Genomic DNA, 17435 nt, shown 5'->3' with positions numbered 1-17435 from the left:
ATCTCAGGAGTGGGCAATGACATTACGTGCCTCCCCAGAGCACTCAGGCACAGGAAGAGGAAAGAAACCGCAAGACGCTCCAGCATGCACTTGAATCAGCTGAACACGTCTGTGTATTGCTTTGCCTTGGAGAAGAGAGAGGAAGCAAAGCAAGAGCGTTCTAAAAATTGCCAGTTAGCGTCTCAAATGCAGCAGGTGAAATATTTATAAACTCAGCCTCCTCCAGAGGGAGTTTTCTGCGTAAGCATAAGCATCAACCACTCCAACCCAGCCCCAGATTTGACAGTCATAGTAGTTACATATATCCCTTAAGCAAACAAATGAAAAAGCCATGGAGAATCGACAAAAGGAAAAAATATTTTTCTGCCTATATTGCAAGTGTGCTAATTACAGTATTAATATTCAGAGGTTGCCGTGTGTGTGTGTGTGTGTGTGTGTGTGTGCACTTTCTGCCTCCTTTCTGCACTTTGTGGTACAGAAAGGCACAAGATTCCTTATTACCATTTCAAGGAAGTCAAGCAGAGCTGAGGTTTTTTAGTGATGCTGGATCCCAAAAAGTCCTTCAAGGAAGGCACATGGCCTGCTGTATAAATACCCTTGCCCCAGAACATTATGCATCACCGGAAGTGATACATAATGTTCATGGCTGTCTTTTTTGTTACTCTTTACATCAAGTACAGTATTGCACATCAGACTCATCATCAGGTGAGCCCATTTATGTTGTTGTTGTTTAGTTGTGTCCGGCTCTTCGTGACCCCATGGACCAGAGCACACCAGGCACTTCTGTCTTCCACTGCCTCCCACAGTTTGGTCAAACTCATGCTGGTAGCTTCAAGAACACTATCCAACCCATTTATATCTTATTGCTATTTTCTGATATCGCACTCAGCTAACAGACTGGGTGGAAAGGCCCAAGATTAAGGGAAGTCAGAATCCCCAAGCAGGATCAGTAAAGGGTTCAACTGAACTCAGGTGAAAGACTGGTCTTTGACTAAGTGTAGCTTCTGCAGGCTTAGGGCTAAACTAGACCCAGTGAGTGCAAGTATCAGTATGCTGCCCCTTTGGGTTTGTTATGTACACAGCAGCATACCCTCCAACATTTCTATATTAATAATAATAGCAATAATTTTATTATGTATACCCCTCTCCTGACTGGGTTGCTCATGTCACTAGGGGCAACTTCCAACACAATAAAACATTAAACATTACATAGACTTCCCTATATAGGGCTGCCTTCAGATGTCTTCTGAATTTGTATAGTTACTTATCTGCTTGTCTGGGGGGGGGGTGTCACATAGCTCCATACCCTCTGACATTTCTCTGATGAAAATAGGGAAGTCCTAAGGAAAAGTGGGACATTCCAGAATCAAATCAGAAATCGGGACAGCTTCTGTAAATCCAGGACTTGGGAAACAGGGACACTTGGAGGGTCTGCAGGGGAAACCTCTGTATTCTCAGAATTGTGAGTTTAGGAGTCACCTCCTTGGCGCCCAGGCATCTTCACCCCCCAATAAAACATTTAAGGGGGCCAGCCCCCCCATACTTGATGGGCATTGCCATTTAAATAGTGTGCATGCACAATGTCATGTGATTGATTATGCGGGGCGGGGCTTACCAGCCCCCTCCCCAATCTTTTATTCAAGTTGGCACCCCTGTTTGCAGGGGTGGGAGTGGAGAGGAAATATAACAATTTTGCCGCCCTGGTCTCCACAACCATCTCCTCTCCTAAGCTTCTATGTGCATTTCAAGGGACGTTTCCACGACCTTTACCCACGTGTTCAACTTCCCTGTGAAGCGAATGGTAAGTAAGCTACTCGTGTCAGTAGCACTGACTTCAATAAGGGAATGATGATGGTGTGGATGAGAGACTGAGGTCACCTGCGAGTCTCACTTACGGGTGGGGGGAGGGAGAGAGAGAGAGAGAATAAAGGAGGGAAAAGAAACCAGCGCAAAAAAGTTGTTTCAGACGTTACGATTTACTTCCATCCCGTGTACGACAAATGATCGTCGCGTGTAATTACTGCGGGTATTTTCAACTGCCTGCAAAACGAGATAAAGGCAGGTAGCTGCGCTGGGCCACGCCAGCCCTCTCGCAGGCGGGCCGCGTTTCCGAAGTGATGGAGACGCGTGTGCAGTGATCACACCTGGCGATGGGCAGCCGCGCAGGTGTTTTCGGTTGTAGGGAAACCACTTGCAGCTGCTTCCTCGCCCGGAAGGTTTTGCTAGCTGGCGGCGCCCCTTTTGCAAAGCTGACCCCGCCGGGGCTTCGCCTGGGAGCTGGCCGGGGGGGGGAGAACCAGAGCTCCCCGTCCGGCGAGCGCAGCTTGGGACCCTCGCCGCTCCGCTGGCCCGGGAGGCGGGCGTTGCTGGCGCCTGTGCGCGGCTCCCCGGGCCGAAGGGGAGGAGCCAGTCCCCGCCCCGCGCGCGGCACTCCGCCTGCTGCTGCTGCTGCTGCTGCCTGCAAGCCCGGCGAGCGGGACGCGGGCAAGGCTGCAGCGCCCGCGGAAGGAGGCGAGCGCCAGATCCTCGGGGCGGAGGCTCCTCGCATGTGATCGACGACGGGCTCGCCCAGGGCGGGACGCGGTAGATCCGACGGGCAGGTGTTGCTCTCCTAGGGGATTCCGGCGCGAAGACCGGGGCAGCAGCGAAGACTCGGCTCTCCCTCTCTGCCGCGGCGCGGCTAGGGGGCGCCACTCGCCCGTTCCGGATTCTCTCTCGGTCTTAGCCCAGGGACTTGCTCTCGAGGGCAGGCAGGCAGTGGCGGGAGAGCGAGCTGCCGCGGACGCTGCTTTCTGGCGGGCCGCGGGAGCCGAGGATGTGGTGGTGGGATGCGCGGGTGACGACGCTCTTCAAGAGGAACCTGCAGCCCACGCTGACCTACTGGAGCGTCTTCTTCAGCTTCGGCCTCTGCATCGCCTTCCTGGGGCCCACCCTGCTGGACCTGCGCTGCCAGACCCAGAGCTCCCTCTCGCAGATCACCTGGGTCTTCTTCTCGCAACAGTTCTGCCTGCTGCTCGGCAGCTGCTTGGGAGGCATTTTCAAGAGAACGTAAGGCGGACCCCCCCCCCTCCCCGAATCTCCTTCTCTCTCCTCTCCTAGTTGCGGGCGCTTCGCTCTCCGGCCATTAGCATCGCCTGCCTCCCTACCTACTCCCCCCACCCCCAGCCCGCTTTCCTTCTGGAATGAGAAGGGTCCTGATGCCCCTGAGAAGCTGCCTCCCCCCCCCCCATCTCTCACCTCGTCCCCCTTTCAAAGCCTCCAGATAGGTCTACTTTGCAACGTGGTCTGTGCCAGGCTTTGCCCTGCAAATCAGCACCCCATCCTTACAGTGATCTATTCCTATCACCCTCTGTGACGCTCTAGCCTCTCTCTTGGGTCTCTAACCCTTCTTACTTAGGGATCCCGGGCAAAGTTAGGTGTGCCTGAACCCAGTGGGAGCAGTGCCCAGCTCCTCGTAGAACCGGGATGCTCAGCTGCATTTCTGCCAGCGCTTGGGTGAATGAACTCAGCTGGGTTTGTTTCAGAACAAATGGATGTGCATAGGAACCATTGAGCTTGAAGCAGCCTGGGGGGAAATGTAGTCTGTGTAAGTGACCTGGTGCCTGTTTATAATGTGGGCACCTGAAGGTCTCTTGATGGTTGCTACACATTCATCACTGTGGCTTGGGGAATTTGATTGAAGTCTCCAGGGACAGGGAGTTCTGCTGTTGTTGGGCAGCCATGCAGAAAGCCAAACGGTGTGGCTGCTCAGACCTTGTGCATGGATGGTAAGATGAGATGCACTGTGCCTGGGTTAATTTTGAGTGTGTGCATTGGCAATGGGACAGAAAAAATGGGAGATATTGTAGAATGGTGGTCATGTAGAGCTTTGGTGGTGAACAGCACTAGTTCAGTGATGTTTACTCAGTACACCTCTAACCAGTTCTAGAGACAGAGTGGCCAAATTTATTTTTTGCCAGACATGCTTCTGTGCCTGTAGTAGCAGCCTCACATGTCAAAATCTCGCAGCTCCAGCAGTACATGTTTATCTGTGTTAACCACTGTGTTAACCACTTTCATCACAAGAATGAGGCATATTTGCAGTACAATTGCAGAAGAAGTAAAAATTCAGTTGCCCTAGGAACAATTAACCACTTAAGCTTCCCCCAAGACCTTCTTGTGATTGTCAATACAATGGAGGCTATCTTTTTCCATTATGTTGCTTTTTTGCTTCTGGCTAGCAAGTCCAGGTTCTTGCAGACGGGTCCTGTTCAGTGAGCATGTTGTCATCGTCCAAGCAGTGGCATAGTGTGGGTTGCTGGTGCCTGGGGCAGGGCAAGTGTTGCACCCCCTGGTGGACTGGGCAGCTGGGGTGGAGGTGTGCACCCAAGCCTTGAAGGCCTGGACACAGCTTGCCTTCCAGTGCCTCCGCAAGGTGGCAGGAGCTCAGCCACGTGGTCTTGATAAGGGAGCCTGTCATGGGGGAACCTGTTTGCGCCTCTCTCCGAATTTTACACCCAGGGCCACTTCCCCTCTGTCCATCCCCCCCATGCTACGCCACTGCATCCAAGTCTTTGCTTCTGAATTCTTTATACAGCTGGCATTGGGATAAGCAATGTGGCAGGTCTTGTACAATGTCTCAGATTTTAAAGGAATATTACTGTAACTACTATCCTGGGACTGTGCCAGGCATCTGCTGAATTGCACGAGGGTCAGAGGTTTCCTGGTTGGGTATTTTTGGAAGAGCTGGTAGCTTTCTCATCCAAAATGTGTGTGAGCATATGATTCCAGGAGGCAGCCTTGACTGAACTTGGTTTTAACATCTCTGGTTGTGTATGTGTGAATGCATCTCTCCCTCTGTCTTAACTAGAGATTTTGCTACTGCAGACCTTCACAGAAGGAACCTTATGAACATGGTCTTGTGAAACCAAGAAAGCCCTCTTTTTAAAAAGACAAAGCTTACAATACTCTTGACCATAATGTTGTGTCTCCTATGTCTAATATTTGTATCCTCAACAATGGACACCCATTTCAATGAGTAACAGTTCAGTCATAAGAAGTAGGAAGAATGCATTTTGGAGAGTTCCTATTATTGATCAAAGGGGGGTTGTATTCTGAGTACTTTTCAAGATTTGATAGCTCATAATGGCAATACATTCCATCCTTGTTGTAGGAGTAAATTGGCAGGTAATACCTGCTATTCCACATTGAAAAGTTGGAGGTTTTCCTGGCAAGCGTTCCACCATCAGGTTGTTTAAAGGCAGCAGAGGCAGTAAAACAAAAGTTGACTAGTGTTGGTAGCAGCGTCATGGAATTTGTTCACCTATTGTGAGCTAAATTCACATTTAGCTCAATACTCTTCTTTGCTCCTCTCCTGCTACTTTCCCGTCTTTCTTTCCCCATTGGCCTGAGCCCATCACCAGTGTCTCTGTTCCAATAGCATCCTAGAAACCTTTCCCACCACCCCCATTCCTTTCTGTCTTCCTTTTTTGCCTGTGTTTATCTCCTCTCTTGAATTATTTAAGGGCATATCTTCAAAAGCATTCAAAGGGCTCATCTAAATAAGATCAAAGTAATCTGGGTGCTTCTTGATCGATCCAAAAATAATTTAGACAGGTTTGACACAGAAGCCATGCAGAATGAGCTTTATATAACTTCTAGAGCCCTGAGTCACTTGAGTGACTCCCCTGAAATCACCACGGCTGCAGGATTTTTGCTCTGTGGGACCCTGGCTCTGTTGCAGAGCCTACGCAGGCAGACTCTCGGATCTGCTTGCTGTTCCTGTGATGTCAGCATGGATATCTGAGGTCTCTTCCCACATGGAGCTGGTTTCAGAATTTGGGAAACGGGGGGCATATGGCATGATCATGCAAAAACATATGTCGTTGAGGAAACAGAACATTGCTGTACATTGACAAGGAATCCTTAGGCTGCAGAAATCGGCTCAGGGATTTCTCAATGTGTTTTTCTGTAACCCAGTGGTTCTCTTGTAAAGGACCTGTTTTAATAACCTTGATGTCAAAACTCAAGCTGGCCTCCCATTCTCCAGAAAGTTGGCAAGCAACATCCAGTGTCAAACAAGCACTTAAAGGTTGACGTAGGATAAAACAGGCACAGTAAAGATTCCATTGTCACACAGCGTTGCTGGAAAGAACAGTGTTATGCTTGACAATTCATCAATGATACCATCAATGAGGAATTAGTGTCTCTCGCATAGAGATCACTTTAAAACAAACAGCTTGTGTGTGGTGACTCCTCTCTCTCTCTCTCTCTCTCTCTCTCTCTCTCTCTCTCACACACACACACACACACACACACACACCAATCTTCCTTTGCTGTAACTCCTTAGCTGCTGTCGAGCACCAATCTTGCTTGGATTTGTTTTAGGACTGAAACTTCATGCTAATATTTAAGTGCTACTTTTGAGGCATTTAACTTATGAACATCTTCAAACTACTGTTTAATTGGTCTGCAGATATATTGGCTTTCTCAGGATTATAAATTTGAGAATTGAACCCAGGCTAAAGTCTGCTGCTCTAGGCAAGCCTCAGGGGACACAATGGATTTTACTTATCTGTAAACATTCATAGGATTTTGCTGTAAAGTTATCAGCACTTAGATCCCTTTGGAATATGTAAAATTAATCCCGATTTAGTTCTCATTTATTTCAGTGGGAACAAATTCATGGTTAGTTTTGCATAGATTCTAAAGGGACCCAAGTGCAACTTACTTATCCTGGATCTAATCTTGAGCATTTTAAAGACTGGAGTTATAGTTGATTAAACCAGTCAGCTGATTATTAAGCAAGGCATGAAACTCACTGAGGGACCTTGGGCCAGTCACTCACTCTCAGCCTAACCTACGTCACAAGGCTATGAGCATCTGTGTCACCTTGAGCACATTGGAGGAGAGGCAGACTATAAATGTAAAATAAATGAATCAAGCAGAAAACCCTTATCTTGCTTATAAATATTATATTTACATTATATTTAAAGAGCTGTTTCCTTACTGATTCATGCTTTAAAGATCCCTCTGAAAACACATTGCTCCAATCAGGGCAAGCATGTAGAGTAATCAGAATAGTGTTCTAGATAGAGAGCACAGTTCAACAGGGAACAGTTCTGATTAAAATTAATTACACCGATTATTATTTTTCAGCCCTACAATTATGGACTGGGTTACTCAGCTATCATGGCTTACTAGCCTATATAATTTTACGTTGTTTGCACAGCACATTAGAAGTACAAGGCCAGCTCTTTTAACTGTTGATATGCCCAGGTTTGCTTTATCCCTTATAACAACTTGGCATAAACATGACGGTGTTTATGGGAGTTTCTGTCCAAAACATCAACACCAGGTTGACGTTGGCTGCTATCATACACACATACTGACCTGCTGCAACATGGGGCTGTAGTAGTCCAGGACACTGTTTGGAAACAGAGGCAGAAAACTGCTCCCTAAGCTGCAACCATAGAATCATAGAGTTCGAAGGGACCCTGAGGGTCATGTAGTCTAACCCCCTGCAATGCAGGAAGCTCAGCTAAAGCATCCATGACAGATGGCCATCCAACTTCTGCTTTAAAACCTCCAAGAAGGGAGAATCTTCAGCCTCCCGAGGGAGATGGCTCCACTGCCGAACAGCTCTTACTGTCAGAAGGTTGTTGGAAATTTAGTGCAGAAGACCCCTTGCTTCTGCCAACTAAATGCTCGATTGTGCTACCTGCACTGCTCTCCTCTGATGCAGTCATGCCAGATACGTGGGCTTCTGGTCTAATAGATACTTAATGTCTTCTGTGGATCTGTGGATCTGGTGACCTGGTGAGCAGCATACCTTTGAACTCCTCGTGAGAGCTGGTGATGCGCTGACAGTGGGTCGTAAGCGTGCTCCTTCCATCTGAGGTCACTGAGAAAACATTGAACACAGGCCTGTCTCTGCAGAGCATCTGGAAAGTGCATGACTCCTTAATTTCCTTCGACTCCAGTTACTGCCCAAGATACTATGTGTTCAGAAGCTGGCTTCATCAGCAACATTTCTTCTAAGCAGAAAGTATTTCCATGATGCAGGAAGTAATTCACCACCTCCTGTGTGCAGTTTGGCAGCAAGAAGAGTGTGTGTGTGTGTGTGTGTGTGTGTGTGTGTGTGTGTGTGTGTTGCTTCATACAGATGTACTGTGACACAGCTCCTTACCATACACACACCATAAATACACCCAGAGAACTCTGTTTTTGTGCATGTCCTATTTACACATGGATTTTGTGCATGAGCAGCTTGACATAGGAAGTAGGCACTCGGTAGGCAAACTTATCTATGGACTCATGAGCAAAAATATCAAGCTTTCAAAATCAGGGATGTGGCAACCTGTAGTCTTCCAGCTTCTCCTGGACAATAGCTCTCCTCATCCTTGCTGGCTGGGGCTGATGGGAGTCAGGATCTGACAAGATAGAGAACCACACACATTCACCATCCATGTTTTAAATCTACACATTCACAGCAGTTCCTATTGAGAGGGGGAAGCCAGTTCCCTAACATTTAAAAGCTGTAGCAGAGATTAATTCTTTGGCTGCAATCAGGCTGTGGTCATTATTTCCTATTCTGTGATGTGCTTTCTTGATCTTGAGCTGGGATTCTCCAGCCTGTCTGCACAGTAGAACTAATTAGAACGCATATTTTAGACTGATGCCATTGACGAATTTGTATCCCATTTACTGATTCTCAGAGGTTTGTACAAAACTTACAAGACAGAAGGCAGCTAATTACTTGCCATCCTACAAAAATGGTTCTAGGGGGCTTTTCTGCCCATCCTATGTAACAGTGCCAGCTCTCAGCATGGGAATATATGAATTGGTACTTATTTATTTCATAATGTAAATTCCATTCGGCTAATACTTGTTTAAAGGAGCTTTAAAATGTAGCTCAGTTATGTAAATGATCAAGCACACAATCATTAAGCTTAAAACAAATAAGCTGTGTCCCATCCTAATAAAAACTATTAGTCACTAAAAAAAAAACATCTCTCAAAGCATGCTGAGAGGAAGTTGCATAGTCTGAATGGATATGCACTCTTTCCCCTCACATCCCATTGGAATAATAGTACTTGTATATGGTCCTGCCAACCTAGCAGTTCGAAAGCACATCAAAGTGCAAGTAGATAAATAGGTACCGCTCCGGCGGGAAGGTAAATGGCATTTCTGTGCGCTGCTCTGGTTCGCCAGAAGCGGCTTAGTCATGCTGGCCACATGACCCGGAAGCTGTACGCCAGCTCCCTTGGCCAATAAAGCGAGATGAGTGCTGCAACCCCAGAGTCGGTCACGACTGGACCTAATGGTCAGGGGTCCCTTTACCTTTATATATGGACACAACTGATCAGTCCCCAGCTCTTCCAAGCAGGACGGGGAAATACTTGGTTTCTGAAACCCATGGAGGAAAGCTATATCTAGTATAGGCAATAGGGAGCCAAATGAACCATTGACCTGGCTCTGTGCAGGGCGGTTTCCTGTGTTCTTCACTATATTTTCAGTGACTCTTTCATATAATCATAAGCATTGGAAGATACCTCAAAGGTCCTCTAGTCCAACTGCCTGACAGTGTAGGAAATCTGGTGCTACAGCCTCACTGATAGGCAGCTATCTAGTCTCTTATTAAACCTCTAACAAAGGAGAGTCCTGTCACCTTCCACAGCACTGTGCTTCACTCAGTGTTTGAAACTCCCATTGTTCTAGGCGCATTTTGCGACAGGGGAAACTGCCACTGCTGGAAGGAAAGGAGGACCTGTTTCTGCCTCCCCACTTCCAGCTACTCTCTGAAGACTGCAGAAGAGACCCTCTTAAGAATATTAGGGGGTGGGCAGGGGAAGGACTAGACCACGTGAAAAATGAACATTTTAGTTTAGTTTAGCTGCAGTTCATTCATTTTCAGCTTTGTATTCTTGTTATTAAAAAAAAGTGCCTAGACATTCTGTTGTTGCACCCATAACCTAGGATTAAGGTGCCATTTAGCTCCGAGCTTTCATATCTCAGTTTCTAACACTGGTTTCACTGTTAAACAAGTTGAACTGTTAGCAGATTCTTCTCATGTTTAATCAAAATTCACTTTCTTGAAATTTGAACCCATTAATTTAGATCTTACTCTCTGCTTCATCTCAGTAACAGCCCTTTGAAGAAGCTTTAATGTCTATGTATAGAAACACAGCCAAACCATGATGGGTCTTTTTAGACCCCAAAACAGCGTGAATCTTTGTTTCTGGAACTTTTCTTCTTCTGCAATAAATGCAGCATAGGTGAGAGGCTTCTGTACGTCTTGGTCCCCCTACTGGGGAGATCTAATTTGTGAGTCTTGTAATCAGTTAGCTTATGCTAATACACACAATGGCCTGCTGTGTCTCAAAAATTATCAGTCCATCCATCATCTAAATTACAGTAAATGAGCAAGCTAGCACATTGGGCTATGGTGAATCCTGTTCTTACTATATTTGGAGAGAGAATTTCAGTCGCCCCTTGCTTCAAGTGTACTGCTGGAAGAAGACACTGCATTTTTGGCCTTAGCAGCTGCAGACCCCAAGCACGCCAAAGTGACAACAACCCAAACTCAGGGAAATGTTGGCTTGCAGTTCAGGTTTAGATCATCACAAAAGTTTTTTATTATTTTTAGAAGTCTCTATGTTTTTGACCAAGTCCAACTCCCAAGACTCTTTGAAGCTGGATTGGCTCGTTGCGGGTGGGGAAACACAACGAAATGCAATAAGGCTTGAGATGCTATCACAAGACCTGGCAATGCTATTTTGCTGCTCTTGTCTGTCTCACTGCACACCCCTCTTGTGCTGATCAACAGGATGTTGCTAAAAGCAAAGCATCTCAAGTTGGAAGAAACTGACCAGTTAATAGCTCCAGCTCCACCCCAACATGACACATGCATAGATTTGTACTGCATCCACCCCATGGTAATATTTCCTTCCATATGTTAGTAAGTGTTAAGGGATGTTGCTCTCTGTATTGTCAGCTCTTAATGCCCTGTTGTTGAGATGATGGGGGAAGTGTGTGGTGATCTGAACTTCTTTAATCATGCAAGGAAGGGCTGGCCAGCCTGTACATCGCTATTGGCTGCTGCCTTGTAAGTGGCTCTGTGGTTTTACTGAAGGTTGGCAAGACGTATTAAAGAGCTCTGTTTTGCAATATTCCCTGAGCCAGGTTTCTAAGAGAGCTTAATATGGAGTCTTCCTATGTGTTCTGATTTGGGATGCTGCAAAGGACGAAATAGCTCTGAACACTAGTCCTGTTTTTGTGCATATAGCATCTCCCCCCCCCCCCTTTGCAAATAGAAGGGAGTCTGCTGCTGTTCTGCCTGCTATTTCCTCTGTGTTTTTCATGCACACAAAAACATACACACATATATATTTTCTCACTGCTCCTTCACATCTGCCTTCCATCCTACCTAGGTTTTCTTAAAGTGCTTTCCTAGTTTACACATTATGCTTTTTGAGGCTCATTCTTTTTCCCACTGAAAAGCCTCCTTTAGCACAATCTGAGAAGAAGAGATGTTGGAAACATTCAGCATGTTTTGGAACGGCTGCACTTGCTTGTTTTAGTTCTTTCCCCACCCCTGATTATTAAAAGCAGGGGTTTTTTTCTTTATGATTGCATTTTGAGCCATTTCTGAAAGCAGAAGTTTCTGTTGAGTTTTCTAGGCAAGTTTGTCCAGAATGTACATTTATAAAAACATGAGAGAGAGAGAGAGAGAGAAACATGGGAGGATCAGAAGAATCTTGTTCAATAGGACCAAAGATCCACCTAGTTTAATACTTTGTTGCCAGAGGTGCTGGATGCCTGTGAAGACCCTACAACAGGGGTCTGCAACCCGTGGCTCCAGAGCCGCATGTGGCTCTTTTACACCTTTGCCGCGGCTCCGGGGCGGATACTAGCGAGGGGAGGAGGCGCATTGTGCGCCCCGACACTCCCCACTGTTGCGGGCGCTGTACTGGCTGTGACGTCGCATGTTAGTCACGCACCGTCCCGACGTCACCTTCCCGCCCGCCCACTACATTGTAAGGGGCATGTACCCTGGTCACTGCATTGAAAGGGGGCATGTACGCTGGTCACTGTTTTGAAGGGGAGTGAAGAGCACACACCCAAAAAAAAGGTAACTTGTTAATTTAACGTTTATTTCTATGAGGAGGAGTAATTCTGAGGGGTCAAACAAAGAAATAATTTTAAAAAGTGACAAAAAAGTTATTTTTATAATGACGAGTTTTGCGGCTCCCAGTTTTTTTTTCTTCGGAAACGGGTCCAAGTGGCTCTTTTTGTCTTAAAGGTTGCAGACCCCTGGCCTACAAGGAGGACACTGGTGCAACAGCCCTCCCCATTTGTATACAAAGCACCTGGTGTTCAAGGTACACTGCCTTTGAACATGGAGGCTCAGTAACATGGTTTGAGTGTTCAAAATTCCATTTAGAAAGCTTTACTTTGATCGTATCCTCTAGAGACCTTTTGCTAGCCTTAATGGCTTTCATAAAAAGCACTTTCAACCCCCTCTTGCAGTGCTAGTGGGAAGCAAGAGTTCTAAGGGGAGGAACGGACATAATAGTGAACAGAGTTTTTATATTTGCAGCACAGACACAGGAAAATACAATACGTTTATTTAGCAATATGTGTGAAGGAGCCTATACTATTCTCACTTATTCCTGGATTCCAACTTACAGTGGGGAATGTAAGTGGGAAAACATGCCCTTCTTCAACTCAGAGCAGTTTTATTGTGTGGCGACACTGTGTTGATGCACATGGCCAGGTTTTGATGCTAAGCCACTGAGCAGCCACCAAGAGCCACTATGTCTGCATCATCAAGTTAGAATAGTCTCTAAACACTGCTGCCCTGGTGCTCCACAGTGAATGGTGCTGTTCCAAAATCTGGGGCCACCACAGAAAAGGCCCTCTCGCATGCTTCCACCTTGCAGACCTCCAAGGGCACTGGAGTTGCCAGCATTGCGTCTCTTGTGGATCTTAACTCCTGAGCTAGTGTATAAAGGAGGAAGTAATCTTTCAGGTATTTGGAAATCAAGCCATTTGGGGCTTTATAGATCAAAGATATTAAAGTGGCTAGGCAGCCAATACAATTATATCAGAAGCAGTGTGATAGGAGTGCCAGTCATTAGTCCAGATGCTGTTTTGCACTAGCTGCAGCCTCTGAGCTGTCTGCTGCCCCTGTTGACCCTGCTGCCCAAAGCAGTTGCCTCACCTTGCCTTGTGGCTGGGCCGGCACTGCAAGCAAGTGGTATAGAGAGGACTGTTTTGTGTTCCTGGTGCCTCCAGTGGGCCCTGATCGATACTTAGCATCTGCCCCAGAGAATCCTAAAAATCTCAAAAGAATTTGTGGCTCTCCAATTGAGGTGGCGTCTTGCTCTTAAGACAAACAGGCAATTGAATTCCAGATACAATATTAGGAGGCATGCAGTTCCTCCATCTTCCTCATGGGCAGGCCCAGGGGATCGATGCAGTGGAGCAAAAAGCAGGCTATTGCGATGGTTGCAGGCAGTGCATAACAAAGCTTTTTCATAATCTCTGTTATAGATTAGGGAACGAAACTTGGTCTTTACTCCCCAATTGCCACCATCGCCACACACACTCTTTTAAGTAGCACAGATCTTTATGCTGCTGCCCACAAGCAATGATTGATTGTTTAACTGCTCTGTGTGCTCTTAAGCCAGGCGAAGATAGAGGGGGAAGCTGTTCCTGTTAATTCTACAGAGCACGCATTGAGTTCCAGTCTTGGCGCAGTTCCCATCTCCAGCGTATCTGCTGCTTGCACCTGCATCTTTATCCCCTGGTGTGCTATTTTGTCTCCCAGAGGTGTCATTCTGCAGTTCTGGACCTGTTGCTGAGGCAGCATTAGCATTTGGCAGTTGTTTGTCGTCTGGCGATCCTAAATTTTGTTCTCATGGCTGTGTGTTTTTACGTTAAGCACCAACTTAGGCTGCTTACATGATGCCCTCCTTTGTAAGAAATTGCATGTGTGGAGTACATCCATGTAGCTGCAAACACAGCAAGTCTTTCCTATGTAGGAAATCTGTTTCATTTGGACAAGTCTTGAGGACATTTGCTATTTCAGAGTGGGGTGGGTTTTTTTGTTTTTTGTTTTGCTTTACTAGGTTCATCTCAAGTGTTGTGAGTAAACTGGTACAGTTTGCTGATTCATCACTTGTATCAAATTCATAATTAGGCCCAATATTTATTTATTTGTGTAAAATGCTTAAATGCAGTTTACAGGATGGAAACATGCCACAATGCATTAATAAAGGCAACAATAGACAATAAAATCATCCAGAAACAGTATCAAATGACATTCAGTAACAAAATGCAACTAAAACCAATTGTGGCTCAATTGGTCTTCCTGGGGAAGGCCAAGAACATCAGGTGTCCCTACAGAGCTTTTGAGTAGGTCTGCTGGCCTCCAGGTGTCAGGGCATTCCAAAGGCATTGGGACCACAGTTTGACTGACTTCAATGGGAGAAAGTGGAAAGATGTCTCCCTCTGGTATCATGATCGCAGCAGCTGGAGACAGAGCTGTTGCAATCTGCTAGCGGCATTGGACCTAGTGTGCAGTCCTTGTATGGGATTGCAGGCACATAATGTGGCCATAACTGCATAGGTAAACAGGTTTTTAAGTATGAATTGCATTTCCTATCCAGTATGGGAGCTGTAGCCCTTATTTCTTTATTTGTAAGAATACTTTTCTACTGCAATTTCATACACACAGAGAGAGAGCTTTTTATTTTTTTAAAATGAGGTGCTATTACCCATCTTGATTAAAGTGGCATGGGTTCTGGCACAAAATGGCTACTGCAGGCAGCAGGAAAAACGTGATGGTACTCCACATCGTGTGTGTGTGTGTGTGTGTGTGTGAGAGAGAGAGAGAGAGAGAGAGAGAGAGAGAGGTCACAAAAACATACATATTCTCCCTGCCCCCCCCTCCCCCTGGCAATCCTTTCTCTCTGTATATAAATATAGATATGTGTGAATTGTTGCCCCTTTGAAATTTGACCTGTGCTCAAGGGAAGCCTTGTAAAAAAACAAACCCACCAAACCGTTCTCCAAAATGTGCTCCCTACATCTGACGGCCAACACACAGGTTCACATGCTTGAGGCATTGCTGCCACCCACCACCCATTGTACCTGGCCCCTCCCTTCCCTAGCTGCCACTACACGGGCTTCTGCAGAGCTATCCTGCCCTGAGGGACACAGAAAGAAGCAGTCAGTTTCTTCTAAACAAAGAAGTTTCTTTTCCATTTTATTGTAACTTTTTTTTAAAAAAAGTGGTGTTTATTGCTGCAATAAGCTTATGTAAACTGCTTTTTTATGTCGACCTGAGAAGCATTATATAAATACCTCAAATAAATGAATAAACGCACACTCACAACCCCATGTGAAAACAACCAGAATTGCAGATCACCACCTAGCTGTGAAAAAGAGGCATGTCCACATAAGCCATGGCAGTGTAAAGTTTTCAACCAACACCTAAAATTTAGTATTAAAAGATGCCTAGTGAATCTCTGTCAGAAGAGCGTTCCATAAGACTGGGTCAGCGATACTGGAGGCTCTATTTCATGTTCATATCAATGAGCCTCACCAACACAGGGCAGAGGGGATGGGCACAGCCAGAGATGCTCCTGCAAATGATCTCAGGGAGGGTTCAGGTGGTTGCTGAGGCCCAAGCTTATGCAACCCTTAAGCATTCCATTTTGTCCCAAGTCATTCTGAGCCCATATAGTGCACTTGCAGAACTGCTGCTAAAAAGAACTGTTAAGAATTTCACCTTCCATTGTTCTTTTAAAGTTTCTGGTCCTTAACATTACAAAGGTAAGCTTTAAAGTGTGAGTGATCTCTGGCTCCTTTGCGCCAGAGGGATGCTGAGCAGAATTCCTCCCATCTGCTGCCTCTCACTTCCTGCTCCTTCCCGGGTCTAGCAGAAGCCGAACGTTGACCTGACAGATGCATGTCCCTGTTCAAAGCAGCAGTGTGCCCTAGAAGCCACCGAGAATGAAGACATCACTCTTCCTGTCTAAGGGAGATTTATATGCGGCTGCTTCTGCTCCCTGACTCCACACTGATTTTGCTTCTCCCAGCCTTCCGCTGCCTGGTATCTTATTGCCTGCCTGTTTTCAGTCTTCAGCAGCTTCCTCCTTAGCAGTGGGCTGATCAGCTCCTTGGCCGTAGTGTGAGGTGTTCTGCTTGCAGGAGGGAGCTGGACCAGGAAGCGCCAGTCTGGGTTGTTGTCAGCATTGCTCTTTCCTTCATTGTGATTTATTCGTTGTTATATTTATAGGCAAAGGCGCCATCTTCTCCGGATGATTGAGGGGGCCCAACGCGACGTCTTGACACCACGCGTGTGATGTCACAGGACATCCTGACGTCACGTGCGTGATGTCATGAGGAGCCAGAGGGTGGAGCCAAATCACTCTGAGCATTTTGTGTGTGTGCACAGCCCTCGAAGTCCCCCCTTCCTGGGGACCCAACTAGGCCTGCCTCCCTCCCTCTCTCCCTGCATGTAGCTCTTGTGTGGGGCTTTCTCGGCTGGTGGCTGGTGGGTAAAGTGATGGGGAGTTGCCATTGCAGCTCCTTGCCAGGGACTCAAGGGGCCCTAGATATTCCTCTGTTCAGATCAGCTCTCCTCATAGTATCTTGTGATTACATATAATTATTTTTCCATGTCTTTCTTAATTAAGACTTTGAGTAATTTTCCTGTTCATTAAATTTTTCCCAGCACCCTCTTTCATCCGTCTACAAAACAATGCAAGACGAAGCAAAATTGCCACACCTAGCTGATTTTCTTTTAATGCATACAGTGTTTTATGCATTCCATCAGTCTATTCTTTCAGCATTCCAGATAGAACAGGCATCACATAACAGTACTGTCCTGGAAAGCATTTAGTTGGTTCTGCACAGTAAAAGTTAGGCACGAGCCTTTCCAATTTAGCTAGACCACAGGCTCAAAAGAAAAAGGAATCTTTAAAATGATACAGTTTTAGAAAATTATTATTTTATCCATCATGCCTACTAGTTAGGAAGGTTGTAGCACTGCTTTCAGGATATGAGGCCACATTGAAAGCCCAAGTGAATAGAGATCTACACAAGCGTCATGCCAGATCCAGAGACAGGTTCTGCCCCCCCCCCCCCATTCTAAATGCAGTTCTTCCTGCAGTGTATGAACTTCTTCCTGAGTATATTTAGGCTTTTTTCTTTATTCAAGTGACAATTGTATAATTCAGAATGTGAGGCCAGTTTCTTCAATTGGAGCCTCTTTTGCAAGCAGGCAACTTACATGGGGGTTATGTTTTGGGGGTCGCACTTAAAGCCAAAATTGTGTATAGTGAAAACACACTGGGTTCAATAGGGGGTGGGATTACAAAAGTATTTTCCCCAAGTTTCCACCCCCTTTTTATTTATTTATTTATTTATTTAGCCAAGCACGT

At 46.1% G+C, this 17435-nt stretch overlaps 1 protein-coding gene across 1 annotated transcript in view; it reads left to right on the top strand.

The window, feature by feature from the left end:
• The first annotated feature begins 2408 nt into the window (after positions 1 to 2408).
• Positions 2409 to 17435, top strand: part of MFSD4A (major facilitator superfamily domain containing 4A) — a 45235-nt gene continuing 30208 nt past the window's right edge. The window contains exon 1 of the mRNA XM_083509001.1: positions 2409 to 3048. Coding sequence (XP_083365127.1) covers positions 2816 to 3048 — 233 coding nt within the window. The 5' untranslated portion in view covers positions 2409 to 2815. The remainder of the gene's footprint in view (positions 3049 to 17435) is intronic.

This window comes from Podarcis liolepis, assembly GCF_965112155.1.
Source record: "Podarcis liolepis genome assembly, chromosome: 6".
NCBI classification, from domain to species: Eukaryota; Metazoa; Chordata; class Lepidosauria; order Squamata; family Lacertidae; genus Podarcis; species Podarcis liolepis.
This window is presented reverse-complemented; position numbering and strand designations above follow the sequence as displayed.